Here is a 26,106-nt window from a genome sequence, read left to right on the forward strand (position 1 = left end):
ACCAGACAGACACGGTTTTAAACTTATGTTCTTTGTTTACCTGTATGCATTTCGGATTATTTCAGGTGGGATCACGACCCTTTCTGTTTTAAGTATTTGATGTACCAGTTCAGTTAAGTGATAGCTTTTACACCTAATCAACTCCTTTGCAGAAATCTGAACGTCACAGATTATACGACCGCAGGCTGCATTCCTTTCTGCAAAACCACTTCGACCCTTAAAATAAAAAAATGAACCAATGTCACACACATACACACACAACAATAAATCACTTTCTAAAAAGCACATCGCTCTGCAGCCTTCTTTGCCTGCACTTCAATTACAAGGTCCTGGCTGCTCTGCTAGCCAATTTATTTTGTAGCTCGGAGAAGAATACAGAGCTCAGGTGCTGCACATCACAAATGTTATCAGCTGGTGAAATAAGCTTGAGGAGGCCCAGCCTAAACATGTTATCCCATCTTCTAGGAGCAGTGACCACGGTGGGCTGCAATTATGCCTCAATGCTGCAGTGAAGAGCAGCCGATGCAGACTTGAGGCTCAGAAGAACGAGAGAGGGGGCTGCTGCATACATAAAAAGCTCCCCTTGTTGACATGGAGGCCAACAGATTAATACAATAAACAAGTGTTTAACAAGAGAAAAATCAAGCAGGAAAGTTAAGAAAAGTGATCTTTACCTTCAATCGTACCAGGGAGCTCTATTCTGAATAATATTTCAGTATCCCGCTAACCCTATTTAAACAATTGTGTAAACTGTGCATGCAGTGAAACTCAAAATTATTTTTGGTTTAAAGAATTTTTTTTTACTCCTTTCTGTAGATTTTCCCTCTTTTCAGTTTTTAAACAATCTTTAAAAAAAATACTTTTAAAGACCATAAGATTGTAATGAGCCAACACGAGACTTTGCTTGATGTAGATAGGACATAAGGATTTGAGACCAATGCCAAGAGACTTATGGGATGCAGAAAACTATTATAAAAACTACAGCTACTACTGTATATGAACAACTAGCATTAAACAATAGCACCAGTTGCAAAAGTATGTATCTATTCAAAGACCCAACCTCTTCGTTACACAAGTAAAGAATATTAAATTTAGCTCAAATAACTATAAGTTTACAGTTGTTAACAATTATCTTATCCTTGTATATTACAATACTGTACTATAAAAAATAAAAAGTATGATTAACAGCTCACCCATCACGTTTGTACATCAAATGCCACATTGAAACCATTTTCCTGCGTGCCCTACACTGCTCTGTGCAGCATGAACAATTAGGCTACGCTTATAGTGCCGGCGACGCAACGGTCAGGTGACAGTCGCTGGAAAATTAAATAGAGATGACTTCCAGCGATCGCGACCAATCCGTCGCGTCGCGCTTACTATAAGCGCACGCGACAGCGGCAATGCATTTGTTTTGCCGCAACGTTGCATCGCTGTCGCCGGCACTGTAAGCGCAGCCTTACACTAAGCAGATATTCGAAAGATCAATTGAGACACCAACAAACTTTAGCCATTCATACCCCAAGCTTCGGCATAACCGATCGCCTCAGTCGTCCAATCTTGGACCAGAAAGGAACTTTGCATGAATTGATCCTCTGCAGCAAGACTTCAAGATCGAAACCATAGATGTCGTGCCCCTGAGAGAACAATAACGGAGATCATTACATACACACACATACATGCAAATGTCAATTATAAAGATGCATGTGCTTGTATGAACACGCAAATACACGTCAAGGAGTCTTCAGCTTTTCTCCTTGAAGCAATTCAATTGATCTGTACATATAGTATTTAATCTGTTCCTCCTACTGAGAAGAGCAACTAATAAAAAAGAAAAAAAATACTAAGGAACATTTTTCACCAAAACGCACGTGATAGAGATCGATAGATACTTTGCAGTTTTTCTTGCTCAAACACTTCTCTATCTACATCATTTTTAAACAGCATGTTCTTGGATCATTTTATTGATTCTCACCCTCCCATTAACCTCTTATCTGCAGAAAACTCTCCCCAGAAATTTGGAGCATACAGTCTCTCTAATAGGCCAAAAAAATTAGAGTCAATAGATGAGCCTTTTCGGGATCCATCATATTTGACTAGGAGAAGAGTATTTGCTCATAATAGTAGGAATTGGGGCAGTGGATTGGTCCAGCAGCTGTAAAATTAAACGCTGCTTTAATATGCTGATCTGACGAACTGGCAAGTATAATAAAACAAACAATCAAACAGACTTGATTTATCCCTTGGCTATTATATGGACAAGTCCATTCTACATTGAAAGCCACATAGCAACACTCACCACTATGACATCTGGATCAATTTTATGTATTTTTGCCAGGAAAAAGCCAAGGAGAGTCCTTTCCGTTAATGCAATCTCAATGTTTGCGTTCTGGAACACAGTAAAATTTAACATAGTGTACACACAAATATCAACACATTTACAGCTTAATACAATGGTATTCTTAAATTAGATTAGTAATGGAGTCTTTTAATTTCTTGACTAAACCATGTATGTGCAGACCTTGTGTAAAGTACTAAAAAAACAGATTATTCGCCTAATCAGAAGTTTAGAGCCATTGCAGGTCAGTCAGAGCATTAAGCATTTTGAAAGGCTACAATTGGTAGTGAGGTCGAGATGCAACACGACATTCTAAACAGAGCACTTAGGTCCAGATCCACAAAAGGGTGCAAAGCTTTAGCACGCCCCAGCTCCCTTTCATAATAAAATGCATGCCGTCAAAGAATCCCGTCAAACAAAGTGAGCCTAAAATGTCAGAGGATAATCACTGAAGTTGTACAAAGAATTCGCCAGTAATTCACTGCACACCCATTTGCGCAACAAATACGTCAAGAAAAAGCTGCGAGTTTCAAGCTACAACAAGGCATCATAGGCTTATGGTTTATTATATACGTTTTGAAAGATTTCTGCAATGCAGATTCCCACTCAGTAAAAAGTACTCAGGTTTAAAGCAGAGATGCATACAAAACCCCAACATTCAGATCTAATGAAGAAACATACGTACAACGCAACGCAAAAAGGATAAATGCTTACCTTCCGTTTAGCTGCTTCGTTGTAGTCATACGGGAAAATGCAGTCATTGGGTTTGCTGAGAACTTGAAAATAAGAGAGAAAAAAATGTATTTAGGTTTGCTGAGAACTTGAAAAAAAGAGAAAAAATGTATTTGGAACAGTATATTTGCCGCTGCAAAAACTGCAGAGATATCTTAAAGAGGGATTCTTAAAGATTCCGGGGGCATAACACGGTCCAACCTCAATCTCCCCAACATTTCTTCCCAAATCGTAAAACTGGGGCACTTAAATGCTGTAATTCCCCTCAGTGATTTGTTTGTGTTTGGTTTTTTTAATTTATGGATAAAGCAAATCAGAGTCCACAGAGTTTTGAAATGAATACACTTTTTCTGATCCTGTGGAAAATTCAGTATGGAGCAATACGACTTTATATGAAACACAACCTAGGCTCTTGCAGGTTGATTTTAAAACAAAAGGGCAAAAAAAAAATAGGATTGGTCAAATACAGCTGAACCCCATTACAACGCCATCCATTACAACGCCATCCATTACAACGCCATCCATTACAACGCCATCCATTACAACGCCATCCATTACAACGCCAACCATTACAACGCCAACCATTACAGCGCGATCCATTACAATGCGAATCCGCTTATAACGCGATGCAAGCGTGGCTCCCAATTTTCGTATTTATGAATACTTTACAACACGATTTATTGGTATCTTAAATACTATATTGTACAATGCATACAATTGTACATTATTTCTAACGATTCGCTTATAACACTATGTGATTCTTTGGCCCCCAAGCACAGCGTTATAAGGGGGTTGAGCTGTATAATATACCAGCAGTTCACTGTCATTTGACATTTCACATATCTAAAAGCAGTAAATAAAAAATACAAATTTAAAAAAAATAAAGTATCCAGCATTAAAGCTGGTTACAACTAATTTATTATTTTATTTTATTTATTTATTTTTTGCAACATCAAGGTTCGGAAACAAACAAATAATTGACCATAAAACAAAGCTTGTTTTTGGTTGTTGATCAATACTAGTTCTAGACAAAAGGCGCAGCACAAGAGGACATTCTTATTCTCCAGGGTTAAATTAAGACAAAAATAATTTTTTTGCAGCTTTTTTGAGAAACACGTCACACAATAAGATGTAATCTGTTCCTATAACTTACCGCAAAAATGCGTCTGGAAGGGAGGCTGAGGAGATGCTTTATCAAGAGGAAATGTATGATGAATCAAAGCTGCCAAAGCTACAATCTGAAGGGGACACACAGACGGTCACTTTGCCAATTTGACTTATACAAGTCAACAGAAATTACAAAAAATAATGACATTTTGTTTTAATACCCATCATGAAGCATACTAAACAGAACACATTAATGCACTCAGATATTGGTGCACATCTAACTTGTGAGCAGTGCAGAAACGAATGACAATGTTTTTAAGGATTACTCAAGTAAAAATGGAAAATAGAAACTGGCAATGTTCCATGAAGCTATGCCACAAAGTTGGTAGGAAACCCTACCAAAATAAAATGACCAAGTATAAAAAAAAAAGGGATTGTGGAAACAGAGATAAGATCATATTGTTGGAATCGGGGTACAAAGTCTGCATGGTCGTTTAAATGACATTAGGAGTTTGCTTTGTTCACCTGTATGTTATTTGCGATCTTCTGATGAACAGAGCAAAATGATAGAAGTCAGATACCCGCTATAAAAACTGAATTTTTTTTTATGAACTCTCTTAACCAAACAAATGTATGAGGACAAAATGGAGAAAAGTAGGGGGTTAAACATAAAACTCTTTGTCTATCCGCGCAAGGCGGCATCGTCCAGTACAAATAGCACACATTAGTTACGTCTCCATTCTGACAGTCTAACAAAAATGTCTAATGGGCCTTATTCCCTTAATAAGATGAGCACTGGTGAGGAGTAGGGAGAACGTCTATATTTGTCCGGGCACAGATACAAAACAGAATTAGTATAAAGCCTCACCCGCTATAAACAAAACATTTTATTAATAATAATAAAAATGCTTCCTGTATGACTCCACTGAAGCTTAAAAATGACAAATGTGAAAAATGTATAAGTTCTGTTTTCTAAGAGACCAACCCCAAATGGGGTTACCGTAGACAGGACTATGGCATAAACAGTAGAACAATGTTAATATTGTAGAGAGAACCTCGTTTTGATGGGTCTTTGCATTCTGCAGCGTCTTCATGCTGAGAGATAGAACAACCACCGGAGGAGGGGCCAGGTCCTTCACCACATTCACATGGTCAGGTCTAACCACCACTGCTTCAACTTTACACCAGCTAATGGGCTGACTGCCGAGCTCTACAACAAACACACACACACAACCGATAATAAACACCTTCATTGCGGCAGGGAGGTGCTGGCGGGGGGGGGGGGGGAATAAAGCTTTAAAAAACAAGGTTTATTTTAGACAAGTGGTAGCCATCTTCAGTCCTCAAGAAGCAGGGATATCCTGAAAACCTGGCCTGTTGGTAGCTCGAGGACTGGAGGTGGCTATCCCCCATTTTTGGGCTGACAAAAATACGCAGGAGCTGCTGCCCTTTTATCCAGGGGCCAGCTCCAAAGCGACCGACCGCGCTGCAGTCAGCGGAAAAACTGCCATTCAAGTCAGTGGGAGTTTTTTTGGGGGGTGAACCAAGCTTTGAGCATTTAAAAAAATTTTTTTTTTAAATAAAGCGTCACTCGCGGAGGGGATTCATTAAGCACTGATGCAGAGTAACGCACCCCTGATCTGGTGTTAATGGTCATTGATGTGAATGCTGGGCAACGCAAGACCGGGGTGCGACACCCCACATTGGTGCTATGTCTCGCTTGGAGTTCTTGATAATTTACGCCCTTTTTTGGTTCCGTTTTATTTTTATCGTCTTTAAACAAAAAACAGAAAAATACTGGTATGTAAAAGAACAAATATACAGTTAGTAATTACACACAACGCTCATTCAAGGAAAAAAAAATGAATATTTCTGGACTCTTGGTAATCAAACATATTGTACAGTAGATCAAAAATGAAGGTTAAAAGGGCAGAGACTTACACATTATAAAGGTGCAGTTTCACCCAATGCGACTTTAAAAGCGCGTTCAAAGGGATGCCTTTTAAAAGCAGGCTACCAACTTTATTTTTATCCGAGCTGTTCTTAAATTTTTCTTTGACATGGCCTACAGTCTGCTATAGAGAACACATGGGAACGCCTGGTAGCACAGAGCTGTGTTCCATTGAGACTACAAAGGATCTTAAAATCAGAAAAAAAATGTCTGATCTTAATCTTCACAGATGGGATTCTAGGAGGTCTACTAACATCACAAAGTACGCAGGGGCTGGGCAACTATAGCCATTTACGTTTTGAACTCATTTTTGTACAAATAAAATGCAGTTTAAAACATCAGTGAGCAGGGAAAAATGAGAGGTGAAAACAGACAGTAACCGTATTGTATTGTATTATGAAGAAATGTCAAATAAGCATGCGGGGGAGGGTGATATTCCTTTAAAAGATGCATAACTTAAGCTGAGTCCCCTGTGCCGCTGAGCGCGCTGACTGCGCGGTGCTTGGCGAGGTCGCTTCTGGCTATTTCAATTTTTATGTCCCCAGTCACACAGAGGGCACAGACGCTCACCCACGCTTGGCGCTTGGGTAAACAAAACAATCTGTCTTTGAACCGAGCTCAGCTTGCCTGCAAAGCACTCCCCACGCTCGCTTGCGAAATAGCGCGGACACCCGTCGCTCTTGCTTGGAGAGTTGGTGACGTCACCGCTCTCCAAGCATGAGCGCGGTCAGCGGCACAAGGGGACTCAGCCTTATGCAAAGAACACCAAGAGTTTACAATACATTATATATAAACATAGACGATCAAAGAATATTACGTGGCGTTTTTATCTCTAGCCAACCGGGCCCTTTTATCTTCCTGCTAAGCAAGAAAAGCTCCAGGCTCGAAGTATTTGTTCCAAAGACGTGAGAAAAGGTTTCTCCTTTCAGGTCAAGGGGAAGCTGGGGCAGCTCGGCCTGGAACACAGATATGTGGGTAAAGACAAAATAAAATACTTATTAGAATATTTGTACACTTACAGATGGAGCAAGACTTATCTTCGGTGCCACGGTCCCAGCGGTTGTGGTACCGAAGGATTAGGGCGGCGAGCGTCCCATTCAGAAGTATGGACCCCCGCAGCTCTATCGCAGCAGACACCAGTCCCAGAAGCAGCGGACTTTCGCTTGATCGTCCACTACGTCCCTTTCTACATTTTGCAGGGTGACCTTATATCCGTTAATTATAGCCAAACTTCTACCCATAGCTAGGAACACACCACTTATACCCCAAGCATTTCATTTAGTTGTGAAATGCCCCACGAGTTTTGCACCATTGTAAATGAAGGTTTGTAAATTATGTTGAAGATAATTCGCACATCATAACATTTAAGGTCAGAAATGGCAATATTATAGCTGGTTCGTTTTACAATCCTTAATTAGGCCAAAATACAAATTCCTTCTACAAGGCTCACTGAACTTATTCAACTAGATACAGCACAAAAGGCACCAAGTCCGTCATTATTAGGAGTCATAACAATTCAGCTTCTGCATAATCTTTCAAAGTCTAAGCAAAAACAGTGTCTTATTGTTATAGTTTTTTTTATATACGATATGATTACAAAAAAAAAAATGGTTCAGTTTGCGTAAAGTTTCGCTGCATTTGTTACTTACCGTGTACCGAACTTCCAAATACTCAGAACTGGCGGGAACATCAGGGATCTCAAACGCATAATTCCGCTCAACTTTCTGTAAAGATATAGTGACAGTTATGGATATCCACATATACAGATCATCTAAAGAAAGGATGCAAGGGTGGTGTATCAATGCATTTATGAAGTAAGCAAAACTAGTGTGAACAACTTGCACCAGATTTATCAAAAGTAACCAAACTTTTTGCTTTCGATTGCCTTAATTTTGCAGCCAGAAGGCTTTAAAGCAGCACTACCTTCAAACTGTTATATGTATTTTTTTAATAAACCAGTTATGTATTATTAGATAAATCTTACTGCATTTTTTTTCTGCTCGTTAATGAGTTTGAATTTCTGAAGCTTCCTTGGGTTGCTATAGCCACCATTTATAAAACCACAGCATTTCCTCTTTTGAAATAGGCTGCCATTGTTGGTGCGTGGGGAAGCGGGATCTTTTGCCAATCGGCAGCTTAAATATTTACAGCGCTTAAAAAAAAGGTATAGAACTTATTTATTAAAACAAACCCCCCACAATGGCAAGAGGGAATGCCCCTTTAAAAATATTCAGCACAGAAAAAAAGGGCCGTGTACATTTCTAGCCACCCATTCTCCTATAAAAAAGGTAGGAAAATGTGGGCATTATCTGGAAAGGTGTCTTATAATAAACGCAGCAATCCCGGGTAGAACTACTACGCCTACACGAACCAGGGGCTACACGGAGCTCAGCGGCGATCACCGGGCGTCCATACACACCCAAACTGGGCAACACTAAGGCACAGGGGGATCACTATGGTGACCAATAGAATAGCCATTCGATTCTCGTCCAAACATCTCTGCTGTGGACACCAAATCTGTTCTGGGGTCTAAGGCCGAGCTTATAGTGCCGGCGACGTCACCCGTAGCCGCTAACGAAAGTTGTAATTTCGCTTTCCGGTGACGTCGCGGGCGACCAGGTCTTTGATTGGTTCAGAGGCTGTCACATGTGGCGACGGCCTCTGAAAAATCAAAATTGACCGGCTTCAAAAATTCGCGACGGCGACAATGCATTTGTTTTCGGGCGACGTCGCGTCGCCGACACTATAAGTGCAGCCTAACACTTGACCAAAATGTAAAGAAATATATATCTCCAGTGCCGGCAGCTCCCTAAGCATCAGGGAGGTCGTTGATCAACTTCGGTCTATGTAAAATTAAGAAGGTTTCTAAAACAAGTAGCCTGGATTGCTGCATTAACATTGAATGGACAAAAAAAACCAAACATGGCACACCTTGGACCTGAACTTCATTATCTTGTACTTGTCTGCGATGCGCTCATTGAACTCCTGGTACACATTCATCATTGTTACTGGAACTCCCGTGTCTTTCCCAGAGGGGTGTTCCACTCGCTGCAAGAGGGAACGCTGAGGCATGAGGAGATCTTACGGCAACATGCGTACTGCAGATAACTCGCTTCATGCCAGCGACTGCTACAACTCATACAGTTTTAATCAGGCGCGGGAGGGGGGCGGGGAGAATACATTTTACCATTACAATACAAAAAAAATATATATATACACACCACTTAAGGATATATCAGACTGTCCCCAAACAAAGAAGAACTTGCCTGCAAAAGGTATCCAGTTTATCGACGTCTCAGCATTGTTCGTGTAATAAATTGGATACTTTTTGCAGGTTAGTTCTGTAAACAATGTTCTACTTTGTTTGGGGACAGACTGCTATATCGTTAAGTGGGATATATTTTTTCTATTCTAATAGCCTCTCTGTGCTGGCTGCACGTCTGTGTGTGTCCCCACCCCCCCACCCCCTTTTTTTTTTCTTCACTTTTGATCCTGAATATTACTCAACATTCATTTAAATCTGACGCCAAGCTTTTTGTGACCAGAATCACAAATAAATCTCAAAGGACATTAGGAATAGATATTGAACAATATTAGGATATATCATTTTGCTATCTTCAACCGCTGGCAGCACCACTAGTATATGTATTTATGTTTTTAATTATTTCACAAATGAAAACTATGGAGAATTAGGGCTATGTTGATTGTAAATGCTGTATGCCATATATACCAAGTGTAAACAAAATAAAACGCTAGAAAAGCTGCAATAAGTCACTCCCACTAATATTATATGCATATGGTATATATACACATAGACAAGCAGAGACACTGCAGAAAACGTGAAAGTAATGTACAGATGCAGCAGCCATTATTGTAACAAATCACGGCGCCGTTTTCGTGTGCGCTGCTGTACTCCACGTGGCATGAACGCCGCCAATCACCCCAGGCACACGTGTTTATTGCAGTTGCTTTGTTTGAATTTCATGGATTGTGTGAAATTAAATGCAATGCAATGAATGAATTGCAATGTGTACAGTACTGTGCTACTGCGTCAATTTCAGGTGTTTAAAAGCCACAACACTAAAATGCCATTTTATGCACTCGCGTCTTAAGGCGGTACGTTTGGAAGAAATCCCGCGCCATGACATGGGTATTCCGAGGTATACACATTGTGATGTGTTAAAATAATGGCCATTGTATCTGTATCACAGGTATCCCTCAAGGATAACTAAACTTAAGAAATCCAGCCCGTATACACGCATTATTGGATTTGAATCACATATTGTATGACAGCCAACAACGTACAATAGGAAATAAATACAGTACTCATGTACTCTACATATTAAGCCAAGATAACACACATGTTGTGCAGTAGATTCATTTGGGACATTTTATTTTTTTTAAATAAAAACAAATCATAAATGGTCTCACAGCGCAGAGCAACTTATACCCATTTTGGTGCATTTTCTACCAATCCTTTTAACGGCCTTCCAGAGTCTACACACAGTAGTACAGTAATATTATAATATCCAGGTGTCTGATAAAAGCTTACAGGACCATCTGTAACTCTGCTGGAGAGGAGAACAGACTGCTTATATCAGTTTGATTAGTGTTTTTCAACGCTCTCCTTAGGGAATTCCAGACACAACAAATATTTAGGAAGGTGCAAGTACTGCAATTAAGAAACATGACAATGCACCTAGACTACATACACACAGTATTTATTGCTTGATTATACCCAAAACATGGCTGAACTTCTCCGAACATAGGGATGAAATCAACAAAGCTGGGATGAAATCAACAAAGCTGGCTAATTCGGTTATTTTAAATTAGCCAACTAAGAAATGGCTTGACATTTTACAGCAAGCAAAATTGGGATTTAGGATCATTTTTGTGTGTTAGTAAATTTTAGTGCCAAATACTACAAAAGCCTCCATACAATGGTGTCATACATGACAATTTGTGTGAAAAGATTGGCGCATCCCGTAATGTTGAATACATGATGGATACAACTTAAATTGAAACAGAATTTTATTTATAACAACCGTTGGTAAATATTTAGTGTTATAATTTATAATCAGTTTCTCCATGATTATATCGTTTATAATATTCATACCGTAAAAGCAACACTTCAACCTAGATCAGGGGAACACAATCTTTTTTCCCTGTGCCTCCCTGCTGTCTGTCCCCTTCTACACGCCCCCCCCCCCCTTACCTTGGTTCTGACGTCATGACGTCACCAGGAGCGTCTGAACCAAGATAAGGAGAAGTTTAGAGGCCTTGCAGCTAACCCGGCATTAATTTAAATGCCTTCAGGAAGCGCACGGGGCCTATGTAAGCCCCGCCGTGAATCTTGCGCCCACCCCTTTGCGCACCCCTGACCTAGATCATTAAATATCCATGCAGGGTCAAGTACATTTTTGGTTGATACATTGCAACTTCATTCTGCGCAAACACTATTAAAACAGACTTCTTAGGGTTTACGCCAAGTTGAGCGTGGACAATGTTGACATTCTTCCTACTACTACTTTTGGAGCAAAAATGTCTTGGTACATAAACATCTTTAGGAAGATTACTCCGGGCACAACGGATTTTTAAATCATTGACTAATTTATTAAGTCAGAATATCGACGTTTCGGCCGTCTCAGCGGCCTTTTTCAAGTGACTGGTCACTTGAAAAAGGCCGCTGTGCCGGCCGAAACGTCGATATTCTGACTTAATAAATTAGTCAATGATTTAAAAATCCGTAGTGCCCGGATTCATCTTAAGCATTTACCTTGGAATCTTTTTGACAGGTGTTCCCTGAACCAGGAACACCGGTAACCGTATGTATTTTTATGATTACATTCTGGTGTGCAGCTTATAACCTACATTTAGCACATAACATCACCATCTGTACACGTAGCGAAGGTTTGTGGGAGGCAAAAAATAAATAAATGTTATGCTGATGGTGCAGATGGAGACATGTCAGGTTAGTATATAATGTAGGTGCACATGTCAGGTTAGTATATATTGTAGGTGCACATGTCAGGTTAATATATATTGTAGGTGCACACAAATAAACATTAGATTTTGGGCAACAATTTTGCACAGGCTTCGTACATAAGCCCCATAGTTTCCAACTATGCTTAAAAAGAAGATGTGAGGTTAGTGAAGAAGCCCTCAGTTTAATGTAACATTCATTAACTAGAAGGTGGCATATCAGTGCACTGTGTAGGAAAAAGAACTGAAAGCAAGAATCTGATTTTAATCCATACTGGAATCTAAAACTCAACCACCACACTTTGTTTAAAGATTTGATGAATCCTGCCTAGATTCTCACAAAGTGTGTGCTTGTTTATTCCTGCTGGATAACGCTGTAATTGCAGTTACTAGATACTTTAAAAAAATAAAAAAATAAAAACAATCTTACTGTTTCACGTGGCAGGAGATATATTGTTCTTTCAATGTTTTTCACAGCTACACAGCAGCTAACATACGTGTTGGCAGACTCGATCCAAACTTTGCCAAATAAATATACCACACCTGTACCATGGAGGAAAAGCAGAGAAGAGACGCGGCGCGTTTAAATTCCAATTAAATTGCCATTTCAGTGTAATATTCTAGTTACGGTGTTAATGATGCCATAATATTACATATACCATTTTTTTTTTTAAACAAAAATCCTATGAGCAGACTTCTCATTAGTCAGACATAGATGGTGCTTGCAGTGGACTACTTGAAAATGGATACAGTGGTGAATATTCAGCTTCATACTGCATGATTAGGTAGGATTCTCATTCAACCTTTACACCCTCGCTCTTAAATCGCCAGATAATTAGGAAGCATTCAGCAATCAGTGACTTGGGAAGCGCTGAGAGCCAAGAGACACACAATAGCAATGACTCTGAAGCAGCAATTTTATTTTAACAGAAAATCGATTCTTCCAGGTCTTATGCGATCATTACCTGCCATCACTGAAGCCTTACTTAGTGGCAGTGCATACAGCACCAGTTGCAATGATTCACCTAGTAAGTACCTTTATACTAATTAAAACACAGCGAAATTACCGAAGGGTAGAGTGATTTTTGTTTTTTTTGTTTTTAAGTGGATATAGTGCACTCCACAGCTCTAAAAACAGGCCAGATGCACAAGCCAGTTTTAGGCCTATAGGGATGTGCTCTCACATCTTTAATATGTTGTAATTTATAATAGTGCACATCTAATATACAAGCGCAAAACAAATTCATGTGAATATTAACTGACAATTTGGAAAGCACAAACAATAAATATAAAATTATACAATCCCCGGTAAGGTGCTGTTCCTCAAAAAAAAACAACAAAAACTTTTCAAAAGGTCTTGAAACATAATACAGGGTCATCTAGAGCACCTCTCCCAGGGTATGTAAACATACAAAATATAAAGGCCTACATAATGCGTTTATACAAAGTGCCTGACTGTTATGCGCTCGCATGTAGGAGGATAGCAACGGGCTCTTCAAAAATGTGGCTCCTGGTATACTTGAAAATGGAGAGAGCAAGACATAGTGTGTGTGTGTGTGTGTCCGTGTGTGTGTCCTCCAGGGGGAAACATGGCAGTTTCAATCTCCCACATGAAGCGGTCCACTAGGAACGTGTGACACAGGGGATTTAAATACAAGGAAGTACTGCCGCTACCTTTCCCGGTAAGTAACTTGGGAACCAGGGAGTAGCCAAAGCCAGTAATTAACACATCCCAGTTCCAAGAACGACTAGAGATCGAGATATAGATCTCTCTAGGCCAGAGGGGAAACTGATGCTTTAAATAGAAAGAGAGATATAGATATAAAATATTTTTTGGCCAAGTAAAAACATGAAAGGCTGGATTGGAAAAATGTCACGAGCTGCAGTGATCCACTGAGGGGGCTTGGTACTGGAAAAGCTGCAGCTGCTTCAAAAAGTCTTGGTCAACCGCTACCAAATGTAATCTTCGTGAATCACTGGTAACTTCTAATGAGCCACAGGATTCCGCCAACAGTGGAGGTGTGCAGTGATTTTCTGCGGCAGCTATCCCTGGTGAAGCGAATGTATTCACCTTATGTTGGAAATGTGCTGTTATGCTCACCTTATTGCTAACAGTTGTCATAACTCCATATCGCAATAAATTTTACGTACGACATTTTTCAATTTCGCATAATTGTCCCCCTTACCTGGCTGATTGTACTGATCTTCATAGGCGTCCAGCCAGTAAAACCTGAAGACCTGATCCCCATCTGCACCATTTACTAAGGGAAGGCGACTTGAGTCTACTTGGACTTCGGTGGTCACTAAATCACATTCGTTCTCTATTTGGTCCCAACAAGACTCATTTGCAGCAGAAGACGTTCTGAAACAAAAAAAGAAATATAAACATGCAGTAGGAAGAAAAGAAAAAAAAATACACACACTTCCAAAAGAGCTTCCTTTTTCATGAGCACTTCTGAACAAGAAGAAAAAAAAAAAAAAAAAAAACTTAACATACACTAATTTTATTTTCCTGGTGAGTACACCCATGGCAGTGTACATGAATGGGTTAAGTTCCATCCTACAGCTGAGATAGGGCAGAAAACCTCTACCCGTGGAAAGGCCATAAATAGCCCCTCATTTCCTCCCAGTTCAAGTAGTCCAACAAGTTGTACAAGTGGTCTCAGCACAAAAACAAAATATATTAACTAGAGACATTAATATCATCTTAGAAATAATAACTTTTGGGAGGGGATTGATGAGCACTCCAGTGGATGAACTCTCCAAGAAAAGAAACTCACCGTAAGTTAAGTAACAATTTTCCATTTCCCTGGTTGTCCCCCCCATGGCAACCAAATTAGACTTACCAAAGCAGTACTCAAGTAAACATGGGGCGGGGGTTAGGGGAGGGATAAAACACCAAACTCCTTTCTTGATTAAATATAACCTTTATTTCAGCAGTGACAACTGACTGGAGGACCTTGCCAAAGCATGTATAACCAGACAGTAACTCCATTTAATAAAAGTATTAATTGAAGTTCAGACTGCGACCCTGCATAATTGTGCGGGGGAAGCTTACGCCTTTGCATCTCAGGATGTGACCATGGATCTTGTAGAATGGGCCTTTACCAGCTTTGAACTGGAACCTTCAGGATGTTCTAGGCTTTTCTGATAGCCGCTACAATCTTTCTGGTACTGGAAAGGTAGAGTTTTAAACACCTTACCATATCCAAAGTAGGATCCGTTCTGTGTCATTTGCAGGCTTTGGGCAAAATGAAGGTAGAATTAATGCCTTGATCGAGATGGAATTTGGAAATGACCTTGGGTATGAAATGCTGCACAGGTCTCAGGATACCTTTTGGATATCTCAGGACGACTTTGTCTTGACGGAAAATAAGGAATTGCTCCTTCAAGGACACTAGAGGTAAATTCCAGGCAGGCACTGGGTCGTTATACTGTGGCTTAATTCTCTTCAGAGGATGGAAGAATCACCCTATGAGATACATAGTGGGTAACTGCTTCTCTAGCAATGTTGATAGTGCAGACACCTGTACCTAGAACAGGGCTTCTAGTCCCTCCTTGTTTCCTTATATAGGTCACCATCGTTCGGTTGTCTAACCGGACATGCACACTGTACCCTTGTAACTGCCGTGATAAGTGCGCGATTGCCTCCATCACCGCTCTTAACTCCAAACTGTTTTCTGATACCTTGTGACATCCGATAACCACTTGCATCGGTCATAAGCACAAGCCAGACCTGGTCCTGTAGAGGACAACCTGTTTTTAGATTCGTCACATTCCGAGCATTTTACCGATTCCCTTACGTTTCGCGGTAGGGACTTCAATTGGTCTAAACTTGATACTCATCAGTCCCATTGGTGCAAGAAGTTCTGCTAGACCATGCTCATATGCCATCTGATCCATTTCAACACCTGAATGGTCACTGATAAAGTGCCTAACAGCCTCATACATTGCCAAGCCTGGCACTGGCCGCTTTGACCATTTCCTTTAGACTTTTCCTTTTGTCGTAAGTAAGGAAGAAAAAAAAAAAAAAGTATGCCTTTTGTGCTGAGCTGCACCCCCCCCCCCAAAAGGGGGGGGGGGTTGGTTTGGGTTTAGATGACGACTGTGTTGACTAGCCATTCGTGAGGAGACATGAACTCCAGTACCCTCATTAAGTGCTGGAGCAACTAGATTCCGCTCTGCACTTATTAAATATCGTCCAGATAGTGGAATATTTGTATTCCTTCTTTTCTTATTCGGCCATGAGTGTTAGAGCACCTTTGTAAAGGTTCTTGGGGAAGGGCCTTAAAATTGATAGTGTGCCAACCGTACAGCAAATCTTAGAAACCTATGTAACATATGGGTATATAAAAGAAGGCATCTTTCAGATCCACCAACACGAACCTCTCCACTGCCGCAATAATTGTCTTCAGTGACTCCATCCTGAATTCTCACTGAGCAGCTCGTTGACTCCTCAAGTCCAGGATAGAGCTGAATGCCCCATTTACCTTGTTCACAAGGAAAGTTACCGAGTGACTCTGGAGAAGAAGCAGCTCAGTGAGTAAAGACACTGATTGTAAACACAGAGTTTAAATCAGGGGAACCTGGTTCAATTCCTGGTGACCTGTGACCTTGGGCAAGGTTAAACAGGATTACACTGGAAGGTTTAGTAAGAAAATGTGTGTCAGGCCACAGACATAAGCACTCTCTGACATCCCTACTTACAGGAAAGAGCTTTCTTCCACCATTTGATCCTCCTTTTCCGCACATTTATCATATTTTAACTCCTCTTTCACAGTGGCAATGTTATCGGGGGCTTCTTCTGCATTATCTTCTTCCATGGGCTCATCAAAGTCACCATCTTCAAACTCTAGCATTCTCTGATCCCCATCTGCAAGCATGGATTTAAGAAATGAGCAACAGGAGTACCCGACAGACTTAGGTCGCGCTTATAGTGCTACTGGCGAAAGTTGTAATTTGATTTTTAGCGACGTCGCTGGTGACAAGGCAAGTGACGTCACTAAAAGGTGCGGGCCACGCAATTTGATTGGTTTAGAAACAGTCACGTGGCGACTGTCTCTTTAAAAAAATGTTTTACCCGGCTTCAACATTTTTGGGCGCTCCGTCGCGCTTACGACGGAGTCCATGTATGTTTCGGAGCGACGTCACGTCGCCAGGCACTATAAGCGCAGCCTTACATGAAATTTGCTATAAAAGCACCTGAAAATGGCATGCTTAGCCTATAGGAGAGCATATGTTTAAAATCCTTACATAGTGTACAGGTACCACTTAACCTTTTATTGTCTAGCCGACAACAGGATATTGCAAAGGAAACAATGAGGGCCAGGCATATCCCTGCTTGCAGCAGAAAGGGTTCTCTAGGTACATTGACAAAACCCTTCACCTTCTACAACACTTTCGACAAATGCAACATGCTGTACTATGCAACAAAAAGGAGCCAGTGAGCTACACGTTTAGGAAGAACAAACCTCACCCCTTGCCATGCAATATACTCTATATTCTACACTGCAACACAATGGCCTACAGAAAAAGAAAAAAAAAATATTAAATGTGGACCTAGTTTTCTTTTTACAGCTCAACTGGCATCTTGAGATTGGACTCCAGACTGGCTGGAATTTAGACAATATTTATTAACTCAACTACAAAACCACACTTTTTGCCTTTAAGTGTTTTTGTAACATGTAGTACAAACTTATAATGCAAACAACCTCAGCACAAGCTGCAGTCAAATCTATGTTAACCCAGCAAAGCACAATCATGGTCAGTGTAAAAGAAGTGTCCCCCTTAGATTCTAAAGTAATTGCCACTGAAAACCAGTAGCAACACACACAGTCACACAGCAAAGCAATACCTGTTAAAGTGGATCCCGCCTTCACCGAACCACCACTCTTTGCCAGATTTGCAGTAACTACACGAGTGCCTCGCTCTTGTTTAAGTGCCAAAGATTTAGAAGAGCAGGATGGTTTAGGCTGAGCTGCAGTGGATGAATATTCCTGCTTGACTACAACGGGTGGCACTCTTATATTTACCGGAGACGCCTTACAAATAGGAAATAAAAATGATAGGACACATTGTTAAAAACTAAAAGATAAAGTGTATACTGTATCAACAAATGTAACAACCACTGCCCACCAAAAAAAAAAATTAGTTTGCTGAATATAGTAAATTCTTTCAATAAGCAGAACTTAGGCTAATGTCAGACAGCAGCAATGGAACAAAATAATAATTTTGTCCTTTCCCCAATACTGTTTTAAGGAGGTGCTCTAATCGGAAGAAGATTTAAATGTTCAGGAGTATGCTGGACATTTCAATTTTCAGAGTAAGAAAAACTACTGGTTTAATATACTTTGGTACTATGTACAAACCGTTGCTATAACTGGATTAATGTAAAACAGACGCACAGAACAATAGCAAGTTAGTGTGTCTCCATGCATGTGTGGGTGTGCGTTTGTTGTGTGGTGTGTGCATAAAATGTTGTCACAAACAAATCACATTAAAAGGAGTGCCGTTAAAGGCAGAGTTTGGACGTTGTCTGTGGCACATATAAATATCTAATGTTAAACCTTAAGTATGCCCAATTTCGTGCGCCCTAAATCTTTATCAATTGCCTATGTTTTTCTTGGCACAAAAGAAATGTACACAAACCATTCTGAATACACTCGTATGTATGACTATGACGCACCCCATGCAAAGAATAAGAAAATGTGCGCCACGTGTAAAAACAGGACATACAAACCATATGCCGCCAATGAGAGAAAAATCAATTGACGCAATGCACTAAAATTCATTATCAAAAAACAATTTATAGTGTCACCTTTGAGTTTTTACATTGTCAATATTTATTTTTTTATGCTGTGAAGCAATCATTTAACTTTTTCCTTAAAGAAGAATCAGAAATACATTGCTGGTCAAATCGTAGGAATATATAATTAAAAAAGGTACAGTTCTCAAATCCCAATATATGTACAGAAGACAGCATGTGTGTGCGCGTGTGTGTACACACTGTTTTACTGTGCACTTTCGTAGACTTTAAACCATAAAATTGTTGCATTGAGTCGCACACCCCAGGATCACTGTGGAATTCTTGCTGTCCCATGTAATGTTCATGGATTGAATGTTACCTTTGAAGCTGGTACAGAGAAAGGATTGCGTGGAGCTCCAGCAGGTCTCTTCCTCCTTAATGTAATGACAGGAGGTGGTGCTATCTGAGGAGTCTAAAGGAGACGTTTAACGCATTAAAACACTTTGTACCAAACCTAGTTGCAAGAAATAGATTAGCCAACCTCCACTAATGTTTGGAACACAAAAACACTTCAGAGGATGGAAACCAAGTCATTTCCCTAAAGAACACGTTTCTAAAAATAAAAAAAAAGGAAATTTCTGTGCTTAAGATGAACGGCAGAAATACATTTAAGCAGGATATATTTTTTTGATATTAATCCAGAGTAATTCTGGACTCAGGCCAGGACAGTGTCTAGATTTCTTCCATAATTAAGAGGGGGGGGGGGGGGGAATTTACCTCAGATTTTAAATCTCGCAGTATATCGCCCAACAAATCATCTTTTGACAAATCCACAGTTTTCTGCAAAATAAGACAAACAATATTCTAAATGTACAAAATACATTTTTATTTAATCTTCACAATCAAATTTTAACGTGCTACACATGTTGATAGGTGAGGTTACTACCAAGTGAAAAATTGTACCTCGTCGTTTAGTATTAAAAACTAGACAGTTGTGTATACACAAATCATATACAATCTGAACTGCAATGTGCAGTGTCCATCTAAGAGGCTTATTCTCTACCCAATGATCGGGCCATTATCAAGGAATTTAAGCAGGGGGGGGAATTGCCTGTTTCGGTGGATAGAATATAAACCCAGAAATCACAACAAGGCATTGCCAGTCTGGCAGCAAGACTATCCACAGAATAAGGAGCAATACAATGGTGTTCTACAGAACTCTGCGAATACCTGTATGCATTCCGCATTTCCAACACCACTTCCTTAAAGCAGCAATTCCCTCTACCAGCCATAACAAATAGGTATATTTTTATTTTTAATGTTGTGGTCATTTTGCTGCTGTAAATAGCAATCTAGCTTCTTTACATTCTGTACTTGCATTCAGATTTAATTTGCGGAAAAATTTGAAAACGCAGCAAAACAAAGTTTAAGAAAATGGAAAACAAGAAATACTCCAGCAAACGGGGGGGGGGGTTGGGGGAGGGAAGCTCCTGTTACCAAGAAAACCTTAAGCTGGTTAAAAGACTGATGTCATTCAGCATTTTTATGTGTTGCCTCATACTAGCTTCCCTGGAGATAGAGAGAATCCCAAAATAGAAATGCACCTGAAAGGAGTGCATGAAGTATATAGTTGCTAGGCGTTCTACATGTACAACCAAACCACTCCTGGGCGATCTCAATCTGAAACACATCTACAGCATCAGCAAAAGTTACGGCTGTCGTTGGACTCACATCTGCAGGTTTTTTCCCCGCACTAGCTATAAACATTGACTTGATATTGTTTGGCTTGGACACAGCCGACTTCTTCACATTCGCTTTCTCTTTGGCTGCTCCTTTGGCTCCCTTCCCTGTGAGGGAATTAAATTAAAAGATGGAGAAGGGGGGGGGGGGAAGAGAAACACACTTAAAATGGGCAATTCTATAAACCTTTGAGGTCATTCAGGTTTTTCCCAGCCAAAAAGCCCCATTGAAGCTTTATAGAATAAGGCCCTTATATTTTGATGAACCAAATAACTCAAACATAGTATAACACAGTATAACTAAAATTAAGATTTTACAAAGGATCTAATAGCAGAGTTGTTGTAATATTTCACAAAGAGATAACATTAAAGAATGCTATGTGTATGTATATTACACACAGACTGAATATAAATATATCTATAAATTATTCTAAAATAGTGGATAAGCGGAATCATTTATACACAAACCAGTCCTTAGAAAAGACATTATGTAACTAGAGAAAGTGCAGAGAAGAGCCACCAAATCAATAAAGGGGATGGATAATCTGATTTATGAGGAGAGGCTAGCTAAATTAGATTTGTTTACATTGGAAAGAGGCATCTAAGAGGGGATATGATAACTATATACAAATATATACGGAGACAGCACAAGAAGCTTTCAAAAACGATTCATCCCAAGAGCAGTACATAGGGCAAGGTGTCATCCCTTAAGGAAGGAGAAAAGGAGATGTCACCAGCAGGAAAGGGTTCTTTACAGTAAGGGCAGTTAAAATGTGGAATTCATTACCCATGGAGACTGATGCCAGATACAATAGATATGTTAAAAAAAAAAAAAGGTTGGACATCTTTTTAGAAAGGAAAGGTATACAGGGATATACCAAATTAGTAAACATGGGAATTATGTTGATCCAGGGAGTAATCTGATTGCCATTATTTGGAGGCAGGAAGGAATTTATTTTTCCCCTTATGGGACATCATTGGATGATATGTCACTGGGGTTTTGTTTGCCCTCCTCTGGATCAATATAATGTAAGTAGGGATATAAAATAGAGTATCTGTCGTCTAAATTTAGCATAGGTTGAACTTGATGGACGTATGTCTTTTTTCAACCTCATCTATGTAACAAACACACACCTTCACATTGATTTGATCACATCTGATTAATGACTGGATGCACAGTTTCAGTAATTTATTAAACTACCTGGAACAGAATCCAAACTACAATAAAAGTTCATGAAAACAAACAGAACCCTATTTTATTGTCAGCAGGACCCAGAGTTTATTTACACTGCTCAGGGTTTTCCAGTACGAACAACTAACAAAAGTTTATATATAAAGGACTAACCCAAAGAAAAAAAAACAGTAGTTACCTGTAGCAGAAAGCGCGTTATCTTCTAGGTCATCATCGAAGATCTCTCTACCATCTTCCACATAACCTATCCCATCTATGCAAATAAAAAAAAAATAAAGAACATTGCAAATGTAGCAGGGTGCTCGTTTACCAAAATGTCCATAGGGGCCACCTGCCCTCCTGACTAGAGTAAGAAAACCTCATTTCTTTCCCATGCAACTCCAGATCCACTCAACTACCCACAGATAACAGGGTCTCTTGCTCCACTTACAAAGAGGGTGCTGTGATTAACATTCCAAATTGGAGAGAAAAAATGTGAAATGTTTGTCCACTAGAAACTATCCAGGAAACCTAACTTTACTTTCAACTAACAGCATATCAAATGCTTGTTGAATCAAGACACCTCTATATTAAAAATGGTGTTTTTTTGTTTTTAAAGATGGCAACAGCAGCTCAGTTTCCCTATGGTGAACTGAATCACATCAGCATCACTAAATTAAAAATATTGGATCATCTGGACATGTATGGAGTAATATCAGTGCAGTACATTTACAACAAAGCCAATAACACACACACAAAAAAAATTAAATAAAAAAAAACGCTGGAAACCCACAAGGTCTCGATAACAAATACTCACCGTCATCCACTATCCAATCATCGTCCTGACGTTCACGCACAATCTTGGAGTATTCTTCCTCATTCACCTCATCATAAATGTTTGAAAAGTCTTCCACCTAATAGCAAAGAGGATTTTGGAGAATGAACTTGTCAATCCTAACATGGATACTGCACACACAGTATATGTTGTGCTAACTCAGGACATAACCAACATTTATTAAGGTATAATAGGCGCATACGCTGCACATCTTAGGAAAATGCTTCCCCAATCATTAAGTGCCAATCAATAAATGATTCAAACTCCAATTCATTAAGAACGTATTGTTTAGTGGCAATAATAAGCATTTGGCCGCTCCTTCTCTTACCGTGCACCCCACAACTGGAACAGTCTAACGGAGACTCTCACTTCCGCCACCAGTCTAAGTACTTTCAAAACTAAAGCTGTCTCACAATGTCTTGCATATAATGTACTGTATAACCCATTTCACTTATTGTAACTATGTATTTGTAACCATGTATTTGTCATAACTCTGTGCCCAGGACATACTTGAAAACGAGAGGTAACTCTCAATGCATTACTTCCTGGTAAACATTTTATAAATAAATATATAGCAGCCTTGTGTAATCATGTATACTGTTATGCAACATGACATATTGCAGATCACTCCCTGTGAATAGTGCAGTGATTACTATGCATGTTTCAGTACCACAGAATCTGTAAACCCAAGTATGAACAAGGAACCAGAAAAGCACGTATATGGGTCTGCAAACTTCTCAGTCAACAGAACAAACGTAGCCTATTTAATGATTGTTATCATTAAATTAAAGGGGGGGGGGGGGAAAACTCCTCTAAACATTTACATTTGTCACTATATTACTTAACCTCTAAACAAATCCTGTACCAGAAAACATGACAAAAAAAAAGCACACCTCATATTTGACTTTTTCACCAGCCTTTGCTTTTCTTAACTGCTCCAAGGCGTCTTTGCGTCCTTTTTTCTCTGTCTTTTCCCGTCGAGAACGTGATGCTGCAAAACTCCCCGAATCAGACATATCTGATAACGAGAAAAAACTGGTAGGATTATTTTACTATTGCAGCACATACACAAACATGTGGGCTAATGAACAGAGATGAAAGTTTCTGGTTTTAACCCAGAGTTGCTTTGTGCTGCAACTGAGCAAGATACACATGTAGCTGTAAGCAGACTTTATTGTTCCCTCTGGGGCATTATAGTGGGATACATTGTGATATTGTCCACCAACACTGCCAATGAATACTATAGAAACTCTGTGATATTCTGTGTTACAACCAGATATGTTGTGTTATCTGGCGGGAGGTGGCAGGAAAGTGTCACGCCGTACAGCTGTATGTACACTAAAAAGAAAAACAATACTATGGAGAAAATCTAAGAACACTTTTCCAACCCATATGATACAAATTGAGTTGCATAATGAAAGGACAGCTAGATCATTTAAACGTTGTGTTTACCCACCCATACTGCCCACATCATCTGTGGCCTATCAGGTGGTATCAAGAGGTGAAGGTCACTCACGGTAGACAAAGCTCTATATCTCTAGTAGTAGAATTTACAGGGAAATACATTTCTCACTGTTTTTTCCCCAATTTCTATGGATAAGAAGCAGAAAGTGAGACACAGTGCTCATTTGCATGTCATTACCTAGGACGCAGTGGAAGCATTGTATGCCAACAGATAATGGGGAAAGACAGACTTGTGAGCACATTCACATCTGACAGGTCCACAAGTGGAATTTTTATTTTCTTAACAAGAGGAAAATGACTTCTTTATTCAGTCACCTCTTAGAAACGGTGGTGGCACACACTTATCATAGCAGTGTTACTCGTGGTTTTGCCCATTGTACTATGGGAAATCAGTACCCCTACCCATAAGGCTGCTCTTATACTGCCGGCGACGTGACCTATGACGTCACCCATAGCGATAATTGTCATTTAAGTTTAGGCGACGTCGCTGGCTACAAGGCCAGTGATGTCAGAAAGGGGGAAGGCAGAGGGAAAGAAGCTCTCTGATTGTCGCTGAAAAAAACAAACAGTGATTACCTGATTTTTGGTAGCGTTGTCGCGTGCATTATAAGTGCCGGCGACAATGCATTTGTTTTGAATCGACGTGACGCTGTCCCTATAAGCTCAGCCTAAGGCCTCGGACATGGTGACATTCACAGCGCTGAGCACCGCTGACGCTCATGCTCTCCTGCTCAAGCAGGAGCTTTTTTTGTGTCCCTGCATGAGCGTCAGCGCTTGTGAGCCAGGCGGGAGGCGGGGCGATCGCACCACGCCCCAGCGCCGACGTCACGGACTGCCATTGGCTTTTGTCGGTCACGTGACCGGCCCTGCACTTCCCTCAGCGGGAAAAATTAAATTGTGCTGTCGGCAGCATTCCACACGCCTCCGCACGCCTGCGGAAGCGCCATCTAAAGCCGTGCTCAATAGGGATGATGTTTCCCCTCAGCGCGGGTCAGCACGGTCTTTTTGACCATGGCCCTGGCCTAAGGCTCCCCAGTCTCACTTACTGCCTGAGGTCTCAATAACCCATTTAGCTGTCAAAAGCGCATACAATACACTGGTAAGCATCAAGGGGCCCATTTAGTAAGAACATATTAGAACGTTATATTGTGCATTAGTTTTAGTCCTAAAAGTAACATAACGTTCATAAACTGTGCGTTGTATGTACGACGGTAATTATCTCACTTCATACATGACATAGTTTGAAGTTTCCAATTAACTTTGACGCTTTGCATCATGTTGAATACCCGATTGATAGACTAAAACTTAAATTAAAACATAATTGTGTATTTGTTAAATAACATACAGTAATGAAACATCAGTGCCGTGTCAAACACATGTTTGGGTTGATACATAGCAACATCATTTTGCATTCACACTATTAAGAGTCTTTTTACGGGTTTGCGCCAAGTTGAAATTGAACCCTCCCTCCCCCAAAAATGTCACCAAAAACCTCCGTTTGTATTTGAGAATCTCACAAAATAGCTAATGGGGAAAGGCAGGGTTGCAGAACTGTCTGAGACATGTTATATACAAGTGCTATTTTTAGTTACTGTACAAAACAGCTCAAACCTAAAGTTTAAGTTAACAACAGCTCACTTGTTGCAGCTCAAACTGATAACCCCTGCTAAATGTCACATTTCGGTACTTTACCCCCTAATCTCTCAAAAGGGTATTATTTGTGTTAGAGAACGCCATAATAGTATCCAACTCCCGCTTCCTGTGTCCTTGTACCCCATCTCTCACTCAGGCCCGCCTAGTGTCCCTGCTCTCATCCCCCTCGCTGTCCCATCCTCTCCTGTAGACGTCGCGCCCTCCCCGCGGTTATTACCGCTGCTGTGCTGCTCGCCGCCTCCGCTGGACACGGGTGACATGCTCGGGCCGCAACGTGAATGACGGGAAACGGAACAACTGGCGCCAAAACGGCAACCCACAAACACTAGCAATTGAACTGGCGCGACCTCACCAGCCAATCACAGGGAGGCGCGGCCGCCGGCGACGTG

At 40.3% G+C, this 26,106-nt stretch overlaps 1 protein-coding gene across 2 annotated transcripts in view; it reads right to left on the minus strand.

The window, feature by feature from the left end:
- Positions 1-26,106, minus strand: part of POLA1 (DNA polymerase alpha 1, catalytic subunit) — a 93,912-nt gene that overhangs the window by 57,187 nt on the left and 10,619 nt on the right. The window contains exons 1-20 of one of the 2 annotated variants that reach the window (XM_075594265.1): positions 25,935-26,082; positions 23,494-23,618; positions 22,583-22,679; positions 21,965-22,039; positions 20,587-20,702; positions 19,633-19,695; positions 19,235-19,327; positions 17,965-18,151; positions 16,818-16,983; positions 14,297-14,472; positions 12,541-12,653; positions 9,060-9,176; positions 7,778-7,852; positions 6,946-7,084; positions 5,233-5,387; positions 4,224-4,308; positions 3,053-3,114; positions 2,300-2,389; positions 1,521-1,637; positions 41-216 (exon numbers count right to left, since the gene is read on the minus strand). In XM_075594265.1, coding sequence (XP_075450380.1) covers positions 41-216; positions 1,521-1,637; positions 2,300-2,389; positions 3,053-3,114; positions 4,224-4,308; positions 5,233-5,387; positions 6,946-7,084; positions 7,778-7,852; positions 9,060-9,176; positions 12,541-12,653; positions 14,297-14,472; positions 16,818-16,983; positions 17,965-18,151; positions 19,235-19,327; positions 19,633-19,695; positions 20,587-20,702; positions 21,965-22,039; positions 22,583-22,679; positions 23,494-23,618; positions 25,935-25,977 — 2,270 coding nt within the window. In that variant the 5' untranslated portion in view covers positions 25,978-26,082. Of the gene's footprint in view, positions 1-40; positions 217-1,520; positions 1,638-2,299; positions 2,390-3,052; positions 3,115-4,223; positions 4,309-5,232; positions 5,388-6,945; positions 7,085-7,777; positions 7,853-9,059; positions 9,177-12,540; positions 12,654-14,296; positions 14,473-16,817; positions 16,984-17,964; positions 18,152-19,234; positions 19,328-19,632; positions 19,696-20,586; positions 20,703-21,964; positions 22,040-22,582; positions 22,680-23,493; positions 23,619-25,934; positions 26,083-26,106 lie in introns of those variants that run through there. The other variant, XM_075594266.1, reaches the window with a different exon arrangement.

This window comes from Ascaphus truei, chromosome 3 (genome assembly GCF_040206685.1).
Source record: "Ascaphus truei isolate aAscTru1 chromosome 3, aAscTru1.hap1, whole genome shotgun sequence".
Lineage (NCBI taxonomy): Eukaryota > Metazoa > Chordata > Amphibia > Anura > Ascaphidae > Ascaphus > Ascaphus truei.